Genomic DNA, 22,882 nt, shown 5'->3' on the forward strand with positions numbered 1-22,882 from the left:
AGAGAAGCTGTGGCTGCCCCTGGATGCCTGGTAGTGTCCAAGGCCAGGGTGGACAGGGCTTGGAGCCACCTGGGATAGTGGAAGGTGTCCCTGCCCATGGCAGGGGTGGAATGGGATGAGCTTTGAGGTCTCTTCTGGGATAAATCTGCCTCTATGCACCTCTGCCAGCTCACAGCCACAGCAGCCAGTTTGCTGCTCCCCACTTGCTTAAGCTGCCTAGAAAGTACCAGTGACCCAAAATGCAGTTAAGCACAGAATATTTCTGGCACCACTTGGGAGCACTGGCTGACTGATTTTATTGCTACTTCTGCCAACCTCAGGCTGTGCTTGGAGGAAACACAAGAGGCTGAGCTCAGCCTCACGTGCTCTGAGTGAGCCCCAAAATACTCCAGCAGTGAGCTATAAAAATTGCATTGCCCCAGCTTCCTGAAGTGAGAGCCTGAGCATCATTGTCTTCCTGACAGCCTAGCCCCGAGCACACAGGGAAACACAGAGGGAAACGTCATTTCTGCCCTGCAGATAAGATAAACTCCCAGGACAGCTACAGGAATAGCATAGCAGGAACACCAACGTGTTGCTCTGCATGGGGCGGGAGCAGGAGGCAGTCAGTGGAGCACTGGGAGAAAAAAATTAGGATAAAGGAACCGGTCAGATGTCACTGAGCTTCCAACAGTGAAGGTGTTTCTACACTCAGAGACACCAGCTGAATTTGTCACATATTTAAGCAACTTTATTACCAGCAGCTGATTTTTTAATCATCTTCAGGCATTAAATAGACTTGCTTCTCCCAGCAGTTTTCAAGAAGGTTCTAATGCAGCCTCTTACTCTAATCAGATATCAGAGTGTAGTTAATCACCCAATTAACATTAGTATAACTAGGTAATTAGAATCACAGGATCAGAGAACAGCCCAGGTTGGAAGGGACCTTGGCAGATCAGCTGGTGCAGGTGTTGGTGGGAAGGGAGCCCAGAGGAGGTTACCTGGCACCCCGTCCAGTCACCTCCTGAAAGCCCCAGGCTGTTCCAGGGACTGATTGTTCTCACTGGGAAAAATTCCTTTGTTACACAGAGATGAAACCTCTCCTGGTGCAGCCTGTACCTGTTCCCCTTCATCTTCTGCCCAGGGCTCCCGTGAAGAGCGAGCCTCTGGCCAGAGGTCAGGGTCCATCCCAAATCCCAAGCCACCAGCCAGCCCATCCAGCTTTAATCAATACCAAACCAGGGAGTGTTTGTGTTTCACAGATCTCAAGGCTGGAGGAAAAGCGGCAGCCAATGATGGGAAAAATAAAGGGACAAGGAACAATGTCAAACCAGCCCTTGCTGCACTTAATATTGAGGAATGTTTCAAAGAAGGAATTATGAAGGCTGGAAGTGCTCTAAGATAAAAACATCCGAGAACATGGAACTTCAGCCTGATTATCTGCCTGTACAGAGAGAACCAGACAAGGGATTTGATGCTCCTCACCTCAAACAGCTCAAGACAGATTTCACACAGAATCATGGGGCAAAGTTACACTTTATTAGCCAAGGCTTATCTCCCTGTTAATCCCCTCCGACCATGGGAACAAGCACAGCAGGTCCCCAGGGAGCTCGGGAGCCACGAGGTCACTGCTCGTGGTCACTGGTGGTGCTCTGGTCACTGCTCGTGGTTGTAGTCAGCCGGGTTCTTCCTCTTGAGCCGCTCGAACTCCTGCGTCCCCCAGGAATAAATGAGGTAAGCGATGGCCAGGGCTGGCAGGGACAGAGGACAGGCACAGTCAGGGGACACCGCAGTGAGGGGACACTGCTAGAAAGGGACATTCCATACAGGGACAGTGGAAGGAGGGAACACTGCTCTAAGGGGATAATGCAGTGAGGGGACACTGCACTAAGGGGGCATTCACAATAAATACAGTGAGGGGACACCTCTAGAAGGACACTGCAGGGAGGAGACACTGGAATAAGGGGATTTCACAATATGAGAACACCGACACTGCACCTACCTCCTGCGACAAAACAACATCCCACACCCCCCGCCCCAATACTCCCTCTCCCCAGATTTACACTACGAAGGAGGTACAAAGAAGAGGGAATCCCTGCTGTACTCACGGGGCACCACCTTCAACACCTGGGAGGTGAAGCGGCGGCCCACGTTGGGGACGCCGTGGGACACGACACTGGGGAAGGCGCGCTGCTCGAAGGGCGACAGGCTGTAGGTGATGACATGGCGCACCCGCGCCAGGTTCCCGAAGTGCTTCCCCATGGCCGCGGTGTCCCCTCGGTCACGGCGCGATGGTCACCGCGCAATGGCCGCCGCCCGCCCCGGAACTGCCTCGGCGAACGCCTTCCCTTCCGGAGCAGCGCGGGCCGCGCTTTCCGCTTGTAACGAACGGTGGAGGCGGTGAGATAGGTGTGTGATAAATCACGGTGCTACTAAAGCGCGTTGTGAGCGCACATTTGTGAACGCCATTTGTGATAAATGATGTGCGCCATAAACGGGCCCTGCCCTGAGGGGAGGGGGGGGGCACCTGCGCCATGAGGGGAGGGGGGGGCGGCGCCTCAGCGCGGAAAACCCGCCAAAAATAAATAACGGATTAAAAAATCCACTTTAGTGTGGCGATTGTGGAGTTCCCATGAACAGCGGCAGCGTCTGAAGCAGAAAACCGTGGAATTATGGAATAGTTAGCGCTGGAAAAGGCTTTTAAAGGTTAAATATCTACACCCACCCCCGCAATGAGCATCGTAAATAGTGGAGCTATTATTAGAATGTATGAGACGTCTACTACATAATTGAAATTACTATGAAACTATATTAGAGATCTTCGTTATTACTGGAATGATTGATCGTCTATTATAATTATTAGACATATTCCATGTTATTCGAATTATAGACTATATTTGACATCAAACTTATTTAAAGTATTATAGAATATATTCAAGATCTTCAACATTATTTCAATTATAATTAGAATATATTAGAATTATAATATCAGCTTCCACATTAATGGATAATTATTAGAATTACTATAATATAATTAATCACCTTCCATATAATTGAAATTATTAGAAGCTATTAGAATTATTAGGCATATTTAGCATTACTGGAATTATTAGAATAGTTGAGAATGGTTAGAACATTAGACATTTTCAACATTATTTGAATTATAATAGAATTATTAGACTGCATTCAACATTTTCAGCTTTATTTGGATCATTATGATATATTAGACATTTCCCATTATTTAAACTACTATTACAATATATTGTTTATGCAATAAGATTTGTTAGAATATGTTAAACCTCTTCAACATTGTTGGAATTATTATTAGAATGTATTAGATAGATTCAACATTATTAGAATTATTACAATATAGAATGCATGTTTAATATATTATTGGAAATATTAGTCTACATTAAATATTATCCCATTAATGGAATATTAGAATATATTAGGATTATTGGATTACATTAGACATTTCACCATAATTAGAAGGATTTCTAATTATGTCTCAGGAAACAATTCCATGTATTTTCTTCTCTGGCAGGTGAGCAAAGCCAAATTCCCAGAGTTTGAAGGGATGAGCAGCAGTGACACAATCCAAACTCTCACCCAGTGCTGGGACCAGGATGGTTTTATGAGACACCAGGATTCTGTTTTGAGCTTTTGGTGTCAACCGCTTTGATTTCAGCAGTTAGAGACTGAAACCTGGAGCAGGATCCTCACTTTTAGGGCAGATTTGTGCCTGTTGCACCTCCAGGGGCTCCCCAGACACCCTGACATCTGTGGGTTCAGTGACAGCAAACGCTCAGGAGCAGTCCCTGACCTGCCAGGCTGAATTCCCAGCCTCTGAAATTGCTCAGGACCTAAGGTAAGGGCTGGTTGGGTGGCTGAGTGCACAAAGTTACAGCATTTATTTATTAATCCATTAGCAAGTCAATGTTGAAGGATGTTCTGAACGAGTTTTACAAGATAGTGCTGCTCCACAGCCTCTAATTAACAAACACACAAACAAACAAGAAAAATCCCCACTAAAGCTGAGAAGTTTTGTGTATGAACCCCAAGTCTAGGAGGAGAAGATAAATCACAATAAATCACTTACAGTAAAAACTTAGTGTGAAAGCATCTAGAGTTGAGGCACTAGTTACCTACAGTTTCATTGTGAGAGGAAACAAAACTGTGGCCCCACATTTCCAAATGTTAAACCCATTGAACAACACTTACATCCACACATTTAAGGCTTTTAGAAGCCAGTTTTGGGGATTCAGCTTTTTAAACAATTCTTCCTACTTCAGAAACCAGTGGCAGCGTGGCCCCAGTGGACAATCCTCTGCCCTCACCCCATGGACAGCTGCTCCTCGTTCTTGAATCGAGGGAGCTTCACCTGATGCCAGTTGTTACCAAAATAGTGCCTTAAGTGTTCACAAATTACCCACAGCTGTCCTTTAATTCTTACCCTTCTTTTAGCTGAGAAAGCCCAAATAGTGTAACAGAAGAAAAGCAGAAAACAACCTGGTAACTTTCTAGAGCTGTGAGGAAGGGTTTTGTCATCCTGCTTGGAAGAGCTGGGATGTGGTAGGGAAAGAATGAAAAACTGAATAAATAATTCTGACATTATGGACTTTCTTCTCTTCCTAGTCATTGCTGGAGATGCCACACACAAGGTTTCTGTAGAGGCAGAGTAGCAGGCACTGTGTGTTAGGGTATGTGTGATAGCCATTTATTTCTCTTTTTTAATCTGTAATAAAGCAGCTTAAAAATAGACATTTAGTAGTTGAAACCTTTTCCCCATTTTAAATGCAAAATTCTCCCAATAAAAAGACACTATTTACATTTAACTGCACATTCCAGAAAGGCTGAGTGAGTACAAAAATCAGTGCTCTGATGTGAACCCCTTCTGCTAACTCTGTGCTAAATCCCAGCTCCCGGAGCTACAGCAACGCCGCTCAGTCGATCGTAGCTACGGATCTCGAGAGTGCAAAATTAAAACCCGCATTTGAGAGTGCAAATAAACGCAAATAAACCCCAGGGCGGAGCGAAGCCCAGTCCCCGCTACCGGCAGGTGCACTTGGTGGCGATCATGTCCTCGTACTCCTTGTAGGCGATGGAGCCGTCGGGCTCGATGGTCAGCACGCTGAGGGGGCTGTAGGCGGCCGGCACGCACGAGGGCCGCGGCACTGACGGGTCCAGCCGCTCGTTGATGAGGGTCTGCACCATGGTGTGCACCGGGGAGCCGTAGCGGTGGCCCAGGGCGCGGGGACAGTCCCCCCGGCAGAACTGCGGGCTGTACCTGTGCGGGGCGATGATCCAGTGGTCCCAGTGCAGCTGGCTGAAGCTCAGGCGAAAGTTGTGCAGCTCGCACTCGTGCTGAGGGAACGCGAACTGCTTCAGGTACTCGCCCAGGTTATGAGGAGAAGCGGCTGAGGCTGGGTTCTTGTTCCTTCGCTGGCGAGAGGCCCTTTTGCCCCGGCGACTGCCTTGTCCTCTGTCACCCTTCGGAGGAGCCGCAAGCGGGCTGCTGCTTTTCCTGCCGTGCCCCAGTGAGCTCCCCCGGTGATAAGCCTGCTCACTGGTGTCATTCAGATACAGCAGAAGGGAAGGGGGAACCAGTGTCACATTAACAGCATTTCCCGTGCTCCGTTGTGGGTCACCCATCAGACAAGTGAAGTTCAGAGCCATATGGACATTCCTCCTGTTCATAGCAATCAGGGGCTGGAGGAAAGAAGTCACATCCATCTCCACCCATTTGCGTTTCCTAACGTCAAAGTGCAGGCTAAAAGCTAGAGAGTGGGAAATGCCAGGACAAACTTGGCTGGAAAAATCATATTCCTTAAGGGATAAATGGCATATGCAGGTAATGGAAGAGGAAATGGGAACAGATGTGTCGAAGGAATAGAGCAAGACAGACTTGAGTATGTGCTCCAGAGCAGTAATACGATCCAAGTTGAAGAGTAAATCCACCGAGTGAACATCTCCTGGGAAAGGAAACAGATTCCTGTAGTGTTAATATGTCTTATTTTTCAATCTAGACATAAATACTGTTGTAGTGGATAAGTAAAAATTATTCAGCAGAAGAAAGCAATTTAGATGCCCTCCCTTACATACACTATGTGAAATTTTTGCTTTGGTCAGGGGTCTGAGAGTGAAAAATTAAGAGATTAAAACAAATAGAAGAAAAACCCCGATTTTCTCAGTTATTAGGATTCATTTCTTTAAAAGAGCTGGCACAGGAGTAAGCCAGCCATTGTCTCTTCAGTGCTGGTATGGGGTAACAGGGACTAAACACTCCAGATGACACAAACCATGAACTCCATCTCAAAGGGCTGTTCCTGTGCAGCAGTGCAATGCTTGTGTTTATCTGTCTTTCTAGTGAAAAACCTGAGTCAGGAGAACTCAGGCCACCTCAGCAGGATTAACAGCCAACGATTTCTAGGTACTGTTGTTGTTATCAGCCCACATTTAAGAAAGCCATGGAAGCACCGTAAGTTACAGGGTGCCCAACTGTCCCATTCTGAGCCTGACTTGTGAGCAATTCTACTCTTCCCTTCAGCTTTTGGTCGCGATTCTTCTCTAGCAAACATACCAGGCAAGGAGAAGAGACTCTGGCAGTGGGTTCTGGCACTTTGGTACAAGTCTCATACCAGTGCTGTGGTTTTTTTTGAAAAAAGCAAAACCAAGGTGGGCTGTAGAAGGAAATGTGCTGCCCGTGGTGCCTCAACACTTTTTCCAGTTTTCTTGCTTCACTTAGATCCGCTTGTGGCTTTTTCTGACTCATGAGGAGATGAGTCAGCCCAAAGCATCGACGTGTCTTGTACATACCATTTGTGTGGTGTTCCCCAGCCTGTGAAGTCTGTGCCTAATGCCATTCAGTGAGAAGTAGGCTATGAAAAACTCCCACAGCTTAGGGGAACAGCCTCCAGAACTAAAATAGCAACAGCTCTAAAGAAAGGAGGTATTTTTATCGCGTGCTGCCGGCACAGAACACACAGAAACCCGGTGTAACCTTCCCGGCCCTGCACACCTACCTTTCCCCTGGCCGCGGTGCTCGCATTCCCAGCACGGCGTGAAGAGCCGCACCGTGTTATAGAGGCGGCCCCGCTGCTCCTTGGGGATGCCGTCCCTGGTGGCAGACAGCCTGTACAGCCTCTTCATGTACCGCAGCGCCCTGGAGTCCGGCTGCAGCCGCGGCTCCTCGCTCTGCCAGCCCCGGGGGCCGCGGTCGCGCAGCACCCTGAGCAGCGGGGGCAGCAGGGCATGGGCTGCTCCCGCACCCTGCGGCAGCTGCAGCACCGCGCTCAGCTGCCTGGCAGCATCCTCGGGAGCTGCCAAAAACCCCGGGACATCCTCAGAGCCCCCCCGGCCCCTGGAGCCAGGGGAGCGCTGGGTGCCTGCCGAGAGCCAGGACAAGCAGCAGTACAAACAAACACAAATCCTCCAAGGGCTCCCCATGCTCCTGAGGGCTGCAGATGAGGAAAATACCTCCCATCAAGTATTCAAGGAAAAACGAGAGTGCTTGAGCCACATCCCTTATATAGGCTGCAGCTGCGGAATGTGAAGGAGGTTTCTTTCTGATTAGGAAACAAAGAGAAAGGTCTGCAGCTGGCCCCTGAAACCACAGGTTCATTGCAGTTGCGCTAAGCCTTGGCCCTGAAAGCTTATTATAAAGAGATACTAATTCTGAATTAACCTTTTTCACATGGGAAATTACAGGCTGGAGCGAGTGCCAGCCCGCAGAGGGAGCTGGGGATGCGCTCGTGTTGCCTGGTCTAATTAATCCTGCTTTACTTGCAGGAATATATGAAGCTAAATATTACTGCTCTTAGCCTTTGGCCTTTCTCTATGTGCTGGTGTAGTTGTTTTCACCAGCTCTTAGCTGAACAACCCAGTCCCTCACTGGGTATAAAGCTGTGGGTTTTGTTAAGGAAGAAGGTTTGAGGCTGCTTTGAGAGTATCTTACAGGTAGCTTAATTTAGGGGTTATGTTAGATGTTCTTCCTCTTGCCTTGGTGTGTTGCAGTGGAAAACTGAGTTTGCCAAGCTTGTTGCTTTCTCTTTCAGCTTCCCTGGTGTATTTTCCTGTCTGACAAGCTCTTGTTTAAAAGTTGGAGAGTAAAGAAAGCCCTTAAGAATCAAAAATTGTGAAAAATGGAGAGCCTGCTGGTGTTATCTGCCCTGTTTGCTGCTGAGGTGAGGTTTGAGGTCACCTGCTGTACACCAGCTGTGAGTTACTTTTTTCAGAAATTTTTTCATTGCTCCTAAATAAAATAACACTTCTGGTCCTTCTTGCAGGATCTCCACCATGGGGTTCAGTTGTGGCTTTAAGGTAGGAGTAGAGAAATCGTTTCTCGTTTTGTTGGTGTCTTGTTTATTTTACATTATTATTGGATGTGGTGAAGGTGCAGTCTGGTGCTGCAGACTCCAGAGCAGGGGGACTGGAGGTTTTTTATAATTGGGAAATACAAGGCATTTTCAGAAATCCCTTCTTGTCTTGGTAACCAAATGTTACTAAGTATGAAGGCAAGGGCTAATTGTGGCAAGTCAAAAAGGTTGCTGAATTTACTTTGAATTACAGAATTTACCAAATTTATTTTGAATTATTAAAAGAAGGTATATGGAACAAAAAGCAACAACCCCAAGCTTTACACAGCATCTGCTCAGTGCTGGCAGTGGCTCACTGGTGATTGGGCTGGTTCCCACTTCCGTCTTCCCAAAATAAGCTCTATTTATTTTTATCTTAATGGGTCAGGGCTGCAGCTCCTAAGCAGAGCTAGTGGTCTCAAGGGCATCCTTTAAGTTTAAACAGGGTTTTGACTCATTTTTATGGGGGCTTTTGGAGAGGGACAATCACTCTCTGTAGGCTGCTTACAGACTTTCAAACTGCTTTTATGCAGGGCAATAAAAATTACTCAAATCACCAATCCACAGTAAGACTGGAGGCCTGTTGGGTGGAAAAATGCTTCTTCCTTCCCATTAGTATCTTCCCCAAAACCCCAAAGCACTGACACTCATCTTTGGTGAGGCACACTCCCATTGTTATTGCTGGGTTTTAGGCTGTCTCCAGCCTCAGGGTGAATTTCAGCTCTTCTGGCATTTGCTGAATCATTTTATTTGGTTACAAAGTCGTGGCTGCAAGGTCAGTACCTAACAATGAAACCAGTGAGTGCTCAGAAGGTAAAACGGGAAATCCTTCCAGGCTGGGACACAGCCCTGTCCTGGGCTGGGAACTGATGGTCACCCACATTTAGGCACTCACTTCTCCCCCACAGCACGTGCACAGCAACAGCAAAGGGTGATTGAACTTTTAGGTGACTTTGTCCTGCAGGGTTAAGAATGGTAAACCAGATATATTTATATAGAAATCAATGATTTATCATGCTAATGATAAGACAAAAAAGGCCTTAAACAGAATTATTTGCTACCTAGTATGGGCAGCCAGAACTGCTAGTATAGTCAGTGCACTATTTTTGAAGCAAAATTGAAACATTTCTATTAAAGCAGTTATATTAAGGCAATTATACTAAAGAGAGAAAAAAAATATTAACTAGAGAATGGTGTTACTCATCCAGACCAAGGTCTGGGCAAATTTCTGGCCTTGAGGGGTGTCCCCACTCCAGGAAGGAATCTCCACACACTCTCCAAGAAGAGTGTGTTGGAAAACCCTCTGTTCAAAAGTGGGCCTGGGCTATCAGATGTGTCTGGGCCAGCTGTGCCAGCTCAGCAGCTTTGGGGAAGGTGTCAACAACATCACTTGTTTGTTCCTTTATCAGGCACTTTATCATCTGCCACGTTTTCATCTCACTCTCAGAATGCTGAGCTTTAGGATCCATGTGTCAGGCTGGTTTTAGCATTATTCACCCCAAAAGCAGCAGTGAACTTTTTCTCCACACTGACAGCTTTTCAAGCAGGGCACTGTTTGAGTTGTTGCACCCCCACTGCAGGCACAGCATCGAGCAGGGACTGCACCCCCAGCCCACACCTGTCCCTGAGCCAGCCCCCCTTCCCTGGGGACACCACAGGAGTCACAGCACAGAGGAGGCAAGATCTGCTGTAACATCCCTTGCAGTGTCTCACTGACACAAAAAGCACTGAGCACGAGTCCCAGGCTGCTCTGAGTCTGTGCAGTTTGTTTATTTAACCGATTGTGCTGCCAAGTGATTTCAGCAGAGCTGTCTGGGACCCCAGTGGAGCCTGGCCTGGCCATGCAGCGCAGACAGATTTTCCATCTGCCTGGCAGGAGCTTCCCAGCAGTTTCTCTCCATGCTGCTGAACTAGATCAGGCTCTCACTGCCTTCCCCATGCTGGGCACAAAAACACCCTGAACTGTGAATTCCCTGCTCCTGCCTGGAGCTGCCTGACAGGATTGCTGTGTGTCCAAGTGTCCTCTCATCCCTGGACCATGTCACACCCATCCCAAAGCACAGACGCCATGGAGTAAGAGCAGGATCAGCAGAGGAGTGAGCTTTTCCTTTTCCACACCATCAGTGTCTGAGGAAACTGCTGTGGCTTCCCAGGCCCATCCAACTGGCACCGCAGCAAAGCCCACGGGAAGCTTTCACCTGGTTTCCTGTTTCACATGCAGTGCCTGGAGCCTTTTGGCTCACACCCAGGCAGAGGGGCCCAGCAGGAGAGCTGGGTTCTCACAAACCTTATGGAAACGGGTGAGAAGTGAGAATTTCTACCTGACCAAAATCCAGAGCAGCCCTTGGAGCAGTGTCTGTCCCAGCTGTGCTCACCCCGGTGCCAGAGGTGAGCCAGCTTGTCTAGAACAGCCCTTTTCCCAGGGAAATGCAAAGCTGGGAAGGGGGGTTGTTCTCCTGGAGGTTGTTCAGTGTCAGGGGGCTGGGACACTGGCTCTGCAGGAGCCCTGTGGGACTGTCAGCACAGCACAGAAACAGCCCTGTGCTTCTTCAGCCAAATGTTCCAAATCCTCCCAGGAGCATCTAAACTGGCCCCAGCTCACAAAGCCAACTGTGTACAGACTTCATTTTTAGGTTAGATCTGTTCCCACCAAGTGCCAAAAGCAAGCACAGGGGAAAGCTTAAAAATAAACCACAGCAGCTCTGAGAAGGATGAATTTGGGCAGAGCAAGGAATGACAATTCCAGCATTCTCCTGATCAGCTGATGTTCTGCACTGAGCAGGAAGGATTTACTGGCTGCAGGGCAGGGTTTGGAGCCCTGCCACCAGGCACATGCCTGTCCCACATCCCGTGCAGGATCCTGGTGGGGCCAGAGCAGGAACCCACAACCAAAGCTGAGTCTGGTCAATCCCAACCCTGCAGCATCCCAGAGCATCCTGTTCCAACCTCAGCTGCTGCTCCTGCAGTTCCTGCCTTACCTGGAACAATTGTTGGGAGGTTGTAACTACTTTCCAAGCTTCAAACAAGACTTTCCAAGCTTTCCCAAGACAGAAGCATTCCTGCCCTGCTATCCCTATGACAAAGTTGAATGTTGTAGTGCACATCAGCCTGAAGAAGTGCTGAGGTACAAATTTGTATTTGCAGAGCTGCTGCTTTATGACTTTGTCCTTAAATTCAAGCCTGGAGTGAATCAAGTGAGTTCCCACCCCTAAGACATTATTTTCTTCCCTTTAATGCTCTGATAAAGAGTCAAAATTGTTCCCCAGCTGGATCAGTGTTACCCATTCCCTGTTTGTGTGGGCAGTGACTACAGCATAGAGGGGCAACATCAGTCAGAAATGATCCAGGCAGCCCCTGAGCCTTTCCTCCAGGACTGCAGGGGAGAGGGAGAGACAGAAAAGCTCCCCAAGCATCAAGAGCTTTCCAGCCACATGTGTGTAAAAATCTGTTCCCGTGCCACGTGACCGAGGAAGAGGCACAGATCCATTACACAATAATAAAAATATGCCTTTGGCAACGTGGAGCCAAAGTGGAGCTGCTGCAGGGAGCTCAAACTACGCACAAGAAGAAGTAAAACAGGAATAAAAAGGACCAAAGTCAATCCTGCACAGCCCTCCCAGGACCTGCTGTGGCAGGGGTGGGGATCGCTGTGGGATCTGCAGCAAAACATCTGCCTGAAGCCCTGGGGGCTGCCAGTGCCTGTCAGGATCTCACTGAGGAGGAGATCAGGCTGGTGAGTAGACCCACTTTTCCTTTTCTTTCCTCTCTCTCCTCTTAACCTTAACTTTGAAAACTTCCCAAATAAGGTCTGAGTCGCTGGAGCACTCAGGTTTCCAAAGCCTGCACAGGAATCTGTAAAGGCAACAGTTGCCAGTTAAAGAAATAACACCATGAGCAAAACATTTCTCAGTTTTGCTGGGAGTTCCCACCTCCTTCAGCCCGTCCCTGCACTGGGCAGCTGCGAGAGGGTTTGAGCTCGGGGCTAGGGAAGATTTGGCACAGGAATTCCTGGTGTTTCTGCTCCAGACTAGGGAAAGTTTGGCACAGGAATTCCCGGTGCCTGAAGCCAAGAGAGCACTGCAGGTTCAGGACAGAAGGTGCATCCTTTGCCTTCCCTCCTTTGCCTTGCTTTGTGCAACAGCAGGGAACAAATCAAACCCCTGTTGGTGTAAGGACTTCCCTAGCTCCTCCTATCACCTACCATTTCAAATCTATCCATTTCAGGTGTTCTGTCACTGCTGTCACACTCGATTTTACCCAAATCAGCCTTGCACCCGAGGGCTCCTTCTGCTTCCAGCCGGGGACGCTGCAGGGCAGTCTCCAGAGCTCAGAATTAGACTCATGGGGATAACGATTCTCTTGAAGATTACAAGAAACCTTGAGGTACACTAGGAAATTGTGAAGCAGAAAGATGGATATTTTGTTTGAGAAAGCCTCAAATATTGAAAGGAAATAGAAAAGAAAGTCATGGTGTTCTCTCACTGCTGGGTCCCCTCATCCTGCTCCTGCCTCCCTCCAAGCAGCAATTCCCCCTGTTCCTATTCCCACCACCACATGGCACAGGGTGGCTTCACTGGCCAAAAAAATCACCATCCAACCTGTATGTGCCACCAAACCCTGCATCTGGCAACCCTCAGGGATTTTCCTGTGGGATTTCAGCCCAGCTGCCCTGGAAGCAGCAGAAAGTACAGCTGATCCTGACTCTTTCAGGCAGGATCTTTTCTTACAGAAACACTTCTTTAATGCACAACAGGCATTGGTCATGGCCCAAAGGTCCCTAACCCTGGTGACAAAGCCATTGGTTAAAATGTCATTGGAAAATCAGCCCTGCTGCTGCACAGCCTCCTGTGCCGGGCTGGCTGCCCATACCACGGAGAGGGGAGATGCTGATCTGCTTCCAATTTGCTTTTTGGAGCTCGTCAGGCCTTCTACATCGAGGAACAATTTTCCTTTTAAGGTGGAACAGCATGAGACTTGTTCTCTTTCAAGAAGATTTCTTGAAGAGGTTATTTATAGATGCTCTTGTGGATGTGGTGGTGCTTTGCATCCCACACATGTCTCTGGGATATGGCATGAAGCTTTCTTGGGGAGCTGTTAATTAGCACCAGCTCTGGAGTCATGCCAGTCCCTGTTTATCCAAGTGCTGGTTCCACAGACCTCCCAACCTCGGGAGATTCTGTTTGCCAGTTTTTATCCCATCAGGTCAACGAGCTGGGTTGTCTCAAGGTAACAGAATTATGGTAAGAAACTTTCAGAGGAGGAACTGCCCTTCCACCCTCTGCTTCTTCTTGCACATTTCTTCTCCACACGAGGCATTCCCAGCTTTTCTCCAGGTTATGCTCCACAACCACAGTTTTTCCCTGCCACAGCTTGTGCCTGTCATCTACCTCCAGACGCCTCTCACTTCTCTGCCCCTTTGGAGGGGTTCCTGAGAAGCAGGGATGCAGCTTTCCTTGTGATCTCCTGCTCCACAGGCATTTTGTTTCCATTTCCATGAGCTCAGAAGCCTTCATTCAGCTTTCCACATGAACACTGTGTGATGTTTTCCATCTCACAAGTCCATTAAACCAACGCCTTTCAGCAGCAGCAAATCAGAGGTGGAGAACCAAAGGGCTTAGCAGCCAAATCCAGCCCTGGATCTGGTTTGCATTTCCCTGTCCTCTCTGCTTGTTCTTAATTATAATATCACAGAACTGGGGGCTCCCACTGTGCATAAATATGTAGGATCAGCTGGCTGGATTTGGAGCATCTAAATATGCATTTCCACCCCTCAGGAGCTGAGAGCAGGATGAGAGCTAAGGCTAACATGGAATTTAGCCAGTGCTTTAAGCATCTTATTTCCACGTAACACTACTGGGGAGCTGCTAAAGATGAGCTGCAGTGGGGAAGGGGATGAGACTCATCTGGGACAGGCAAAAAGCACTAAGGCCTGGCCCAAAGCCTGCCCAGCCTCTCTTCTGAGCCCTGCCCTGCATCACACGATGGGCTTTGTGCTTTGAGGAAACCCCAGTGACCCAACCACGGGCAGGTCATGCTGGGGATGTTCACACCAAACCCCTTCTTCTTCTTCCACTCCCCTGGTCCCAAGCAGCTCCTTTCTGCCCTCCTCTGCCATTGCTCCCGGTGTTTTGGGGGAAAAGAGACTCAGGCAGCAAAACAAAATGAGGGATGGCCACAGGTACAGACCTGGAGAGGAGTTAGTTTGATAAAAATATTGGTCTGACCTAGAAAACTCTGTGAGCCAAGTCCTTGGAATCACATCACACCGAAGCAAACAGCTCCCCCGCCCTGCCAAGACAAGCCAAATAATCTCCCATTTTCCTGCAAGTTTCTGCACCAGCCCATGCCAGCGGTGCCCACCCAGCTCCCAAATCCCATCTCCTCCCCACAGGTGCACCATGATCTCTGCCGTGCTGCTCCTCTGGACCGTGCCCTGTGTGGCAAACCACATCCTGGGCGGCTTTGCCAAGCGGGAGCTGCAGGAGGGTGCCCAGCTGGCCTGCAGCCTGCCCGGGCCCCCCGGACCCCCCGGGCCCCCCGGCCTGCCCGGGGCTCCCGGCACCGTGGGCAGGATGGGCTTCCCAGGCAAGGATGGCAAGGACGGCCAGGACGGGGACAAGGGCGAGCACGGCGACGAAGGTAAGAGAGAGGTGCTCAGCAGAAGAGTGGAAAGGTGGAAGCTGTGGTGCGACAGCCCCTTCACAGCTCCACCTGATGGGAAACTCCTCCGGGAATCCCCGGTGTCCCTCTCCAAGGGGTTCCACTGGCACATCGCGTCCTGAGAGCTGCCCGCAGTCTCTGTTGGCTTCATTTTGTGATGGTCAGGTTCGCCCTAGGCTGAGCAGGGCTCTCCAGAGGACACGAGGAGCTGGTCTCTGGCTCCGCTCGCAGGAAAAGCGGAGCCCCGTGAGAAAGGGCAGGCTCGGCTGCAGTCCCGGAGAGTGTAACGGGACAGTGCTGGCCACAACCCGGAGCAAGCAGAGGCGAGGCGGGGCTCGGGATCCCGGCGGGGCCGGGAGGAGCAGCGCTTTCCCCCTGCCTCGCTAGAGAGCACTCCTGCCTCAGCAACGCCAGCCAGCCCTCCCCACACCGGCAGTCTGCAGAGCACATTTCCAGCCACAGCTGCCTTTCAATCTGCTCTTGCTACAGCAGGACAAGAGACACTGCATAAATCCTCTGATATTGCTCGTATCAGATACCACCGAGCCAGAATCGCTGCCAGCCCAACCCCCTTCCCATCTCAAGGCAGCCCCTGCCCCTGGTGTTTGCTGGTTCATCCCCCGAGCTGGGCTGAGCTGGGCTTTTTACCGTCTCTAGATTTACTTTTACCTTGTTTTAAAACAGTTTCATGGAGAAAAAAAAAAAAAAAAAAAAAAAAAAAAAAGAGCAAAATCAACGAAAAACCCCCACCCAAACAAAAAAAGACACGAGATTAAAATACTCACCTGCTCAAAGTGAGGCTCTGAAAACTTCACAAACCTGCCCCAATCTGTAAAACCCAAACATTTAAAGCTTGTTCTTTAATTCCTCCTTCTTCTCAAGTGAGCCAGATAACGGAATCAGAATTTTCGTCCTTGAAAAGGACAGAGTTCTACTGTTACCACACCAACTCCCTGCCTACCCTGGCTGGGGAGTTGTCCCAGATAGATGTCCAGCCCCTGCTGGGATTTCATTTGGATTCTCACACCAGCAATGTCTTCCTGCTAAATGAAATCCCTGCTGCACTGCTCTATCCCCCTTCCTCCTGCTGTATCAACTCTTTCCCTCAAAAGTGATAAGAAAAATTGAGATCATTTGTCTTCCAGGTCCCCAGGGCAGAACAGGAAACCCCGGCAAGCCAGGCCCGAAGGGGAAAGCAGGAGCCATTGGCAAGGCAGGGCCCCGGGGGCCCAAGGGTTTAAAGGGAAATCCCGGGAAAAACGGGGCCCCGGGGAAGAAAGGGCCCAAAGGGAGCAGGGGTGACCCTGGGCTGCCAGGACCCTGCAGCTGCAGCGCCAGCAAGGCCAAATCTGCCTTCTCCGTGGCCGTGTCCAAGAGCTACCCCCGGGAGAGGCTGCCCATCAAGTTTGACAGGATCCTGATGAACGAGGGGGGACATTACAACGCTTCCAGCGGGAAGTTCATCTGCAGCATCCCAGGGATTTACTACTTCACCTACGACATCACTTTGGCCAACAAGCACTTGGCCATTGGCCTGGTCCACAATGGCCAGTACCGGATCAAGACTTTTGATGCCAACACCGGGAACCACGACGTGGCCTCTGGATCTACCGTCCTGGCGCTGAAGGAGGAGGATGAGGTGTGGCTGCAAATCTTTTACTCAGAGCAAAATGGGCTCTTTTATGATCCCTACTGGACAGACAGCTTATTTACTGGATTCTTGATTTATCCTGACCAAGATTATCTCAACGAAGTGTAGGATGAGAAACTATGGGAAAAAATGGGAAATGGGCCTCAATCCAGCAAAGTGTGGCCTTACATGGGACATGTCTGGGATTATCAGATGATTCCACATTTGCCTATGGGATTATCAGTTGATTGCAGCCTGTATGGGCTATTCAGACTTCCTTGATGCCATCAAACCCACAGGGTACCAGGTTTACAGCAGCCTCATGAAGTCTCCCAAAGCCACCCTTATATATTCCATTATTATTCCAACATCCCACGGACATGTAACTCAAATACTGGTGAAGAATGCTTTGGTTATTGCATTGTTATAATAAAGCATGGAAACCACCATTTTCCTAAAGCTGAGCAGGGAAATGCCATTGATGCTGGAGATTGTGTCACTGGGCCTCCTCCCCTACACCCCAGCACAATCCCTGTAACGGAATTGGGCTTTGCCAGCCAGCTCAGAGTCAGGAATTTGTCAGCTGGAGTTGTAGAAGTCCCTCCCAGCCCTATCAAGGCAGTTGTAACAGCAAAGGCATCTGGTCTGCACAGGAAATGATTAAGAGGTCTTGTTTTTAAGGTTCAGGGCTCCTCTCAGGGCACAAAGTGGTGCTCTGAGCACCTCTGGTGTCCTTCAGAGCAGAGAATCAGAAGGGTTTGGGTTGGGAGGGACCTTAAATCTCATCCTGTTCCACTCCTGCCAGATATTTAGGAATGGGGTAAGCATTAACATGAGGATGTTTGTAATACCAAGAAAGAGACAAAGACAGAACTTTATTTTATTGATTTTATTGTTGGATTTCAGTGCACTGGAAGAGACTGGCCTTGCTGCCTTAGGCAATCTTTTTGCTGGTCCTTTTGTAGACTACACCAGAAGAGGTAGAAATCTGGAAGAAAGAACAAACCAAAACTTTGGTTGAACAGTGTAATCAGAGCTCCAGAGTCCCAGGGAAACAGCCCTGGGGATGGCTCACAGAATGTCCTTCAGATTTTTTTCTGAACTTCAAATTTTGAGGATTGTCTTTGTTTTTTATGAACTACATGGGATCTTAGAGCACTCACCTCTACCAGCTTCCCCCCACAGATCTCTGCAGTGTGGCAGTAGTTGGGGAACTCAGCTACAAGTTTCCCATTTTCTATTTTGACAGTTGCCTGTAAGAGAGAAAGGGTTCACATTGCTGGGGTTTCTGTTACCAGATTCTATAAACACCTGCACACCTGATGCTGGAAGTTTATGAGACAGAGGTTGTGTTTTGCACAGGTGGCCTCATGCACGGAGCTAAAATCTGTGGGCTTTAGTTCTTGAATGTTCACAATTTAAACACACACTTGTTCATCTTCCAGTTCCTGCAGGTTCCAGATCTCCACATCACTCATTAACAGCTCTGAAAACAGTCCTGGCAGGCAGCCCAGGAATGAGTAATGATGGAATCAGGGGATCCCAGGATGGTCTGGGTTGGAAAGGGCCTCAGAGCCCTTCATGTTTCACCCCCTGCTGTGGGCAGGGACTCCTTCACTAGGCCTGACACAGGTTTGCTTTTCACCCGAAATCCAAATCCCCCTGAGGCTGGGGAGCTGAAGGGCCCCATGAATTTACCTTGAACTTCTTCCCTCCCATGGTCTCCATGTCTGCCTCCTTGCCCACGGTGAAGCTGTTGGTGGTGGTGCGGCCTCCCGGGAAGTGCTGTGTCCAGGTGAAGTCGTTCCCATTCTGCACCACTTCAGTCACAATTTTGCAGTTCCTTCCCATTTCAATCTTGTCACTGGGGAGACCTTAAACAATAAAAAAATGGAGTTTATCAAACCTAAGCTGAATTTGAACTGCAGGATGGTAGCGGTGTGTTTGTTCTCAGAGCATCTGATTTGTTGTTCATTTCTTATTTTTAACTTTTTTACAACATCAAAGCTCTGAGTTGAAATGACTGATGTAAAGAAAGATATTGGTACATTAATGCATCTGCTAAAATAAATCTTGCATTCTTTTTCCTAAGAAAGAATACACAGGAAAAATATACAAAGTACATCAGACATTCCCTTCTCCTTAACCTACACATGCAATGCTTGGAATTTCATGTGTGGGACCTTGGTCTTTTGCTATTTAGCTGCACATACCTATTTTTATATTTGCTCCTGCTCTTTAACTAGATGCACATGGAATCGTGGAATCTTTGGACAGTTTGGGTTGGAAGGGACCTTGAAGATCATCCAACCCAAGCCTCTATCCCAGGCTGCTCCAAACCCTGTCCAGCCTGGCCTTGGGCACTTCCAGGGATCCAGGGGCAGCCACAGCTGCTCTGGGCACCTGTGCCAGGGCCTGCCCACTCTCACAGGGAAGAATTTCCTCCTAATATCCCATCTAACCCTACACCCTGCAAGTTTGGATCCATTCCCCCTTGTCCTGTCACTCCATTCCTTGTAAAGTCTCCCTCCACATTTCCTGCAGCCCCTTCAGGCACTGGGAGGCCACAGCTGGGTCACTCCAAAGTTTCTCCTCTCCAGCCTGAACCATCCCAGCTCTCCCAGCCTTTCCCAAGTATTTTTATCCAATCCATGCCCCGTTCCTGACCCCAGCCAGACTCACCAATCTTCTGCACAAAGGCATCGTAGTTCTCGTCTCCCTCGAACTCATATTTGCCAGTGAATGCCATTGTTCCCTTGGGATGAGCCTGGGGAAGCAGAACAGCAGCTGGATCAGAGCAGAATGGATCAGCTGGGCTCAGCTCTGCCTTTAAATCCAGCCCAAGCTCTCAGCCCACCTGGCCCACACCCCTTGGAAATGGAGCTTTATGGCCCCTGTGAGTCACAGCGATGCCATCGACCTGTGTGAGATCCGAGGTTATCAGGCAATTGTCTTTGCCAATAACCTGGAGATCAGCAGGAGTCAAGGCCAAAGGCTCAGCTTCCCTTTAGTGCAGATTTAAACAAAATGATGTCTTTTTTCTTTTAAGATTTCACTGGTTTTGCATTCAGGATGGAATGAAAATAAAACAATAATGGACCATGCACTGGTTCTCAGCTCTGAAGAGAAAGATCTGAGGAAACTTGTGTCACCACCAGGGTTCTTTTGCACTTTTGATTTAAAAGTGGCTTTAAAACAACTCTTGACTATTCTGAAAACATGTTTGACACTTAGTTTGTTAGTTAAAACTCCTTCAGCTTAATGCCAAGATTTCTGGACTCAAGGAAACTTCCCTCCCAGCTGGAGCCCACTGCAGAGCAGAGCAGCGTTAGCACGGGGAGCAGGGCAGGGGTGGCACAGGGGCCTCAGTCCTCACTGCTGAGCTCCACAGGGATCTGCTCAGCCTTGGGAAGGAGGTCCATGAACTCGAGCCATAAACTCTCCTGCCCACATAAAACTTGCAGGGACAATTCACTGGTAGAGTAACACCACAGGGACCTTGGGAGAGAGATCAAGCTGGATAAGGAAAGCAGCCCAGTCCTGTGTAAATGGAAGGAGATAATCAGATTATATGAACAGTACTTGAGCTTTTATACTCCCTGTCCATAAAGATCAGATTGTATTGATAGCTGTCAATGCTGAGATGAGATTCAAAAATGCTGACAGTTCCACACAGACATGGCCAGGATATTCCATAATGCCATGACATGATTCTGCAAGGAGCAGCTATGCAGAAAAGCTGCATTTGAAGGTACCAGCATGATGTAAATTCCAAGTGTGCGGCATTTGGAGACGGCCAACAGGAATAAGTTGTCAGAGAAGTAAAACTCTTGTGGAAGCTCATCCCCAAAGGAAAAGGTCATCCAAAGTGAGCAGTGAATTCCCTCTGCCTCCCGAGTCAGCTGCCTCTGATATGCAAAACAGCCGAGCCTTCAAATGCTGCTGGGAACAGAGAGAGCTTTAAGGAGCCGAATCAAAGCCTCGGATATCTTTACTTTGAGAATTTGCTTGCACAAAATCATAACACAACGTTTTTGCATTCCTTTTGTCTGGGGAGTCCCCTTGCCCTTGGGTGGCTCCCAGCAGCCTCCCAGGTTTATTAACCTTTCGGAAGAGCTGCAGAAAGCCAGGGAGATTCACTCGGAGACAAAACGAGGATAGGGGAGGTAATTCCAGCAGTGACTGCACCAGGCAGTGCCGGGCTTTGAAGTGCTTTTAGAGCTGGATTGCAACTGAACTGGGAGTACGGATTCAAAACATCAGTGGGAACTCTCCAGTGACCGCAGAGTTCCACTTAATGACTCCCTCCGAATGAAACTTGCTGGGGAAAGCCTGTGGAGCCCTGAACCAGCCGTGGCTGGCAGTTCCAGCAGCCCTCCTCAGGAAATGTTAATGATTATTAATTCCTCTGGTACTCAGAGTAATCATTGCTAATGAATTCAGGATGAGCTCATTTGGCGTTAATGCTCTGGCTAATTCCAGGGGAGTCCTGTTAGCTCGGCCTTGTTAAATGCCCGTTTAGTCTGGTCCGAGGTGCTGCTGCTCTCCAGCCCTAAAGAGCAGAGAATTCATTACCAGAATGGGGCTGAATTATTGCACAGCTTGGACAGAGCTCAGAGATTGCACAGAAATGCACCTGGCAAGCTGCACAGGTGATACAGCACAGCCTGTCCCTGCCCAGAGGGGACAACAGAACCAGGACAAACAGGAGCTCCCCACACCTCCAGAGACACCTGCAGGGGAGGAAGGCACGGATCTTCCAAAAATCCTCTTATCCCTAAAAGAAAATTCAGTTATTTTGTGTGACAACACTCCATCAGGAGAACCTTCAGCGTGTCTGGGTCTCCAGAAAAGAAATTTCCAGAAAAACAAGACAACCAAAGGATTCATCCAGGCTGCACAGGCTGGCAGAGCCTCTGTAGGAAGGGTTTGCATCCCACTGAGTGGAACCTCGGGGGGCTGCTGAGGTCTGGGCTGGGAATTAGAGACAGAAAACTGAACCTGGGGAAAATGTACCTGGTACCACAACTTTCTGGGAATTTAATTCCCTCCTTTCTGCAGGATTCTTCCCTTTTATGAGCTATTTATCAGTGGTATCCAGTTAAATGGGATAGGGATGGAGAGCAGGAATGGGAAGCTATCTTGAATTTTGTTAAGCCAGACAAAATTTGTGTATCCCAAAAAGGCACAGGAAGAGTAATTTTGGCTGCTCTCAATTTGGCTCCCACAAAACTGCTCAGATTCCTTTGAAGTATCATCCTTGGATTAAGAGCCACTGTGGAATATTTTGAACTCCAATGGTTTTAGTCTAATATAGACAATATTTCAAAGGTTGCTAAAAAGGAAGATATAATTCAACTTTATCAGCAGAGTCTTCTGGTCAAAAATCAGAGTTAAAGCTCCTCTCTCTATGGATTTCTTATATAGAAATAGATAAAGTTCTAATAAAGTTAATAACTGACTGCCCTAAAGACAGGAATTGTTGCAACTCTTCCAGACTTTTCTGAGCAAACCCCAAAGCCACCCCCTTTATCTGCACAGTTCATGGGCTGTGTTATAAAGATTTTATTACTTGATAATATCTGTGTGATTGTCCTTGCTGACACATCAGATAACACAGCTCCAAATGGAGCTTATCCTCCAGGGAATCTAATTGGGATTTCCTCACACATTGTGGCATCCAGAGAAATCCTGTTGTTCCAGAGCATTCCCTCAGCTCTGGCAATTCCATTCAATTCCATCACTGCTCTTTTCTTTCCCTGAGGCCACATCTGGTTTGCAGTTGAGCTTTTGGTATTCCCAAGTCACCTCCTCTCTGTGTCACCCTCTGAAGCCTTTCCTGCTCTCCCTTCCCCTGCAGCTCCTGCTCAGGCGCAGCTGGAGCAGCACCTGCCTGGAGCTGGGGAGAAACCACCCCAGGAACCAACCAGAAAGGGATTTGATCTGAAATAAACTCAAAGGCAGACAGGAGAAACCAATATTTAAGTGAACTTTTCTTATGTGAGTGCAGTGTTTAGTGAGTGCCCCACTGAAAATACTGATCCAAGTCAAGTGTGTGGGGACAGAGTCTGAGCACAGAAGGATTTCTTTCCTTGAAATACAAGAAAAGCCAGTTTTCTCTGCACAGAAAGCCTCTTCTGGGCCTCAGCTTGCTTTGATGTGTGTGATTCACAGCAACATCTCACTGCATTCTTTCAGCTCTTTGAAATTGTTTATATTGCCTTGGATACATTTATCAGGAGAAGAAAATACACTTCAG

The 22,882-nt window shown here is 48.5% G+C and overlaps 5 protein-coding genes across 15 annotated transcripts in view; 2 read left to right on the forward strand and 3 right to left on the reverse strand.

The window, feature by feature from the left end:
- Positions 1 to 1,496: 1,496 nt before the first annotated feature.
- Positions 1,497 to 2,241, reverse strand: UQCRQ (ubiquinol-cytochrome c reductase complex III subunit VII). Its single transcript, XM_023936325.2, has 2 exons — positions 2,088 to 2,241; positions 1,497 to 1,730 (listed from the first exon to the last, which is right to left on the reverse strand). The coding sequence occupies exons 1-2, from the start codon at positions 2,239 to 2,241 to the stop codon at positions 1,636 to 1,638; spliced, it is 249 nt and encodes an 82-aa protein (XP_023792093.2). The 3' UTR covers positions 1,497 to 1,635.
- Positions 1,788 to 22,882, forward strand: part of PWWP2A (PWWP domain containing 2A) — a 55,544-nt gene continuing 34,449 nt past the window's right edge. The window contains exons 1-5 of one of the 3 annotated variants that reach the window (XM_086852048.1): positions 2,361 to 2,388; positions 2,591 to 2,746; positions 3,524 to 3,847; positions 8,034 to 8,162; positions 8,265 to 8,298. The gene's annotated coding sequence lies outside the window, so the exon portion shown is untranslated. Of the gene's footprint in view, positions 2,389 to 2,590; positions 2,747 to 3,523; positions 3,848 to 8,033; positions 8,163 to 8,264; positions 8,299 to 22,882 lie in introns of all 3 variants that reach the window. The other 2 variants (XM_086852049.1, XM_086852050.1) reach the window with 2 other exon arrangements.
- C1QTNF2 (C1q and TNF related 2) lies at positions 2,214 to 17,082 on the forward strand. Of its 8 annotated transcripts, XM_086852056.1 has the most exons (9): positions 2,303 to 2,388; positions 2,591 to 2,685; positions 3,524 to 3,847; positions 8,034 to 8,162; positions 8,265 to 8,298; positions 9,743 to 12,066; positions 12,558 to 12,716; positions 14,725 to 14,972; positions 16,139 to 17,082. In XM_086852056.1, exons 8-9 carry the CDS (start codon positions 14,732 to 14,734, stop codon positions 16,750 to 16,752), a joined length of 855 nt encoding a protein of 284 aa, XP_086708182.1. In that variant the 5' UTR covers positions 2,303 to 2,388; positions 2,591 to 2,685; positions 3,524 to 3,847; positions 8,034 to 8,162; positions 8,265 to 8,298; positions 9,743 to 12,066; positions 12,558 to 12,716; positions 14,725 to 14,731; the 3' UTR covers positions 16,753 to 17,082. The 8 variants fall into 8 exon arrangements, with proteins under 8 accessions (XP_086708186.1, XP_086708182.1, XP_086708179.1 ...); XM_086852053.1 differs by lacking the exon at positions 12,558 to 12,716; XM_086852054.1 differs by lacking the exon at positions 12,558 to 12,716 and having other exon boundaries at positions 2,363 to 2,388; positions 2,591 to 2,746.
- GDF9 (growth differentiation factor 9) lies at positions 3,165 to 7,611 on the reverse strand. Of its 2 annotated transcripts, none has more exons than XM_023936317.2 (2): positions 7,002 to 7,611; positions 3,165 to 5,948 (listed from the first exon to the last, which is right to left on the reverse strand). In XM_023936317.2, the coding sequence occupies exons 1-2, from the start codon at positions 7,423 to 7,425 to the stop codon at positions 5,029 to 5,031; spliced, it is 1,344 nt and encodes a 447-aa protein (XP_023792085.2). In that variant the 5' UTR covers positions 7,426 to 7,611; the 3' UTR covers positions 3,165 to 5,028. The 2 variants fall into 2 exon arrangements, with proteins under 2 accessions (XP_023792085.2, XP_023792083.2); XM_023936315.2 differs by having other exon boundaries at positions 3,165 to 5,951.
- FABP6 (fatty acid binding protein 6) lies at positions 17,498 to 22,790 on the reverse strand. Its single transcript, XM_023936324.2, has 4 exons — positions 19,306 to 22,790; positions 18,322 to 18,497; positions 17,787 to 17,876; positions 17,498 to 17,611 (listed from the first exon to the last, which is right to left on the reverse strand). Exons 1-4 carry the CDS (start codon positions 19,370 to 19,372, stop codon positions 17,558 to 17,560), a joined length of 387 nt encoding a protein of 128 aa, XP_023792092.1. The 5' UTR covers positions 19,373 to 22,790; the 3' UTR covers positions 17,498 to 17,557.

This window comes from Cyanistes caeruleus, chromosome 15 (genome assembly GCF_971803275.1).
Source record: "Cyanistes caeruleus chromosome 15, bCyaCae1.hap1.1, whole genome shotgun sequence".
Classification (NCBI taxonomy): Eukaryota; Metazoa; Chordata; class Aves; order Passeriformes; family Paridae; genus Cyanistes; species Cyanistes caeruleus.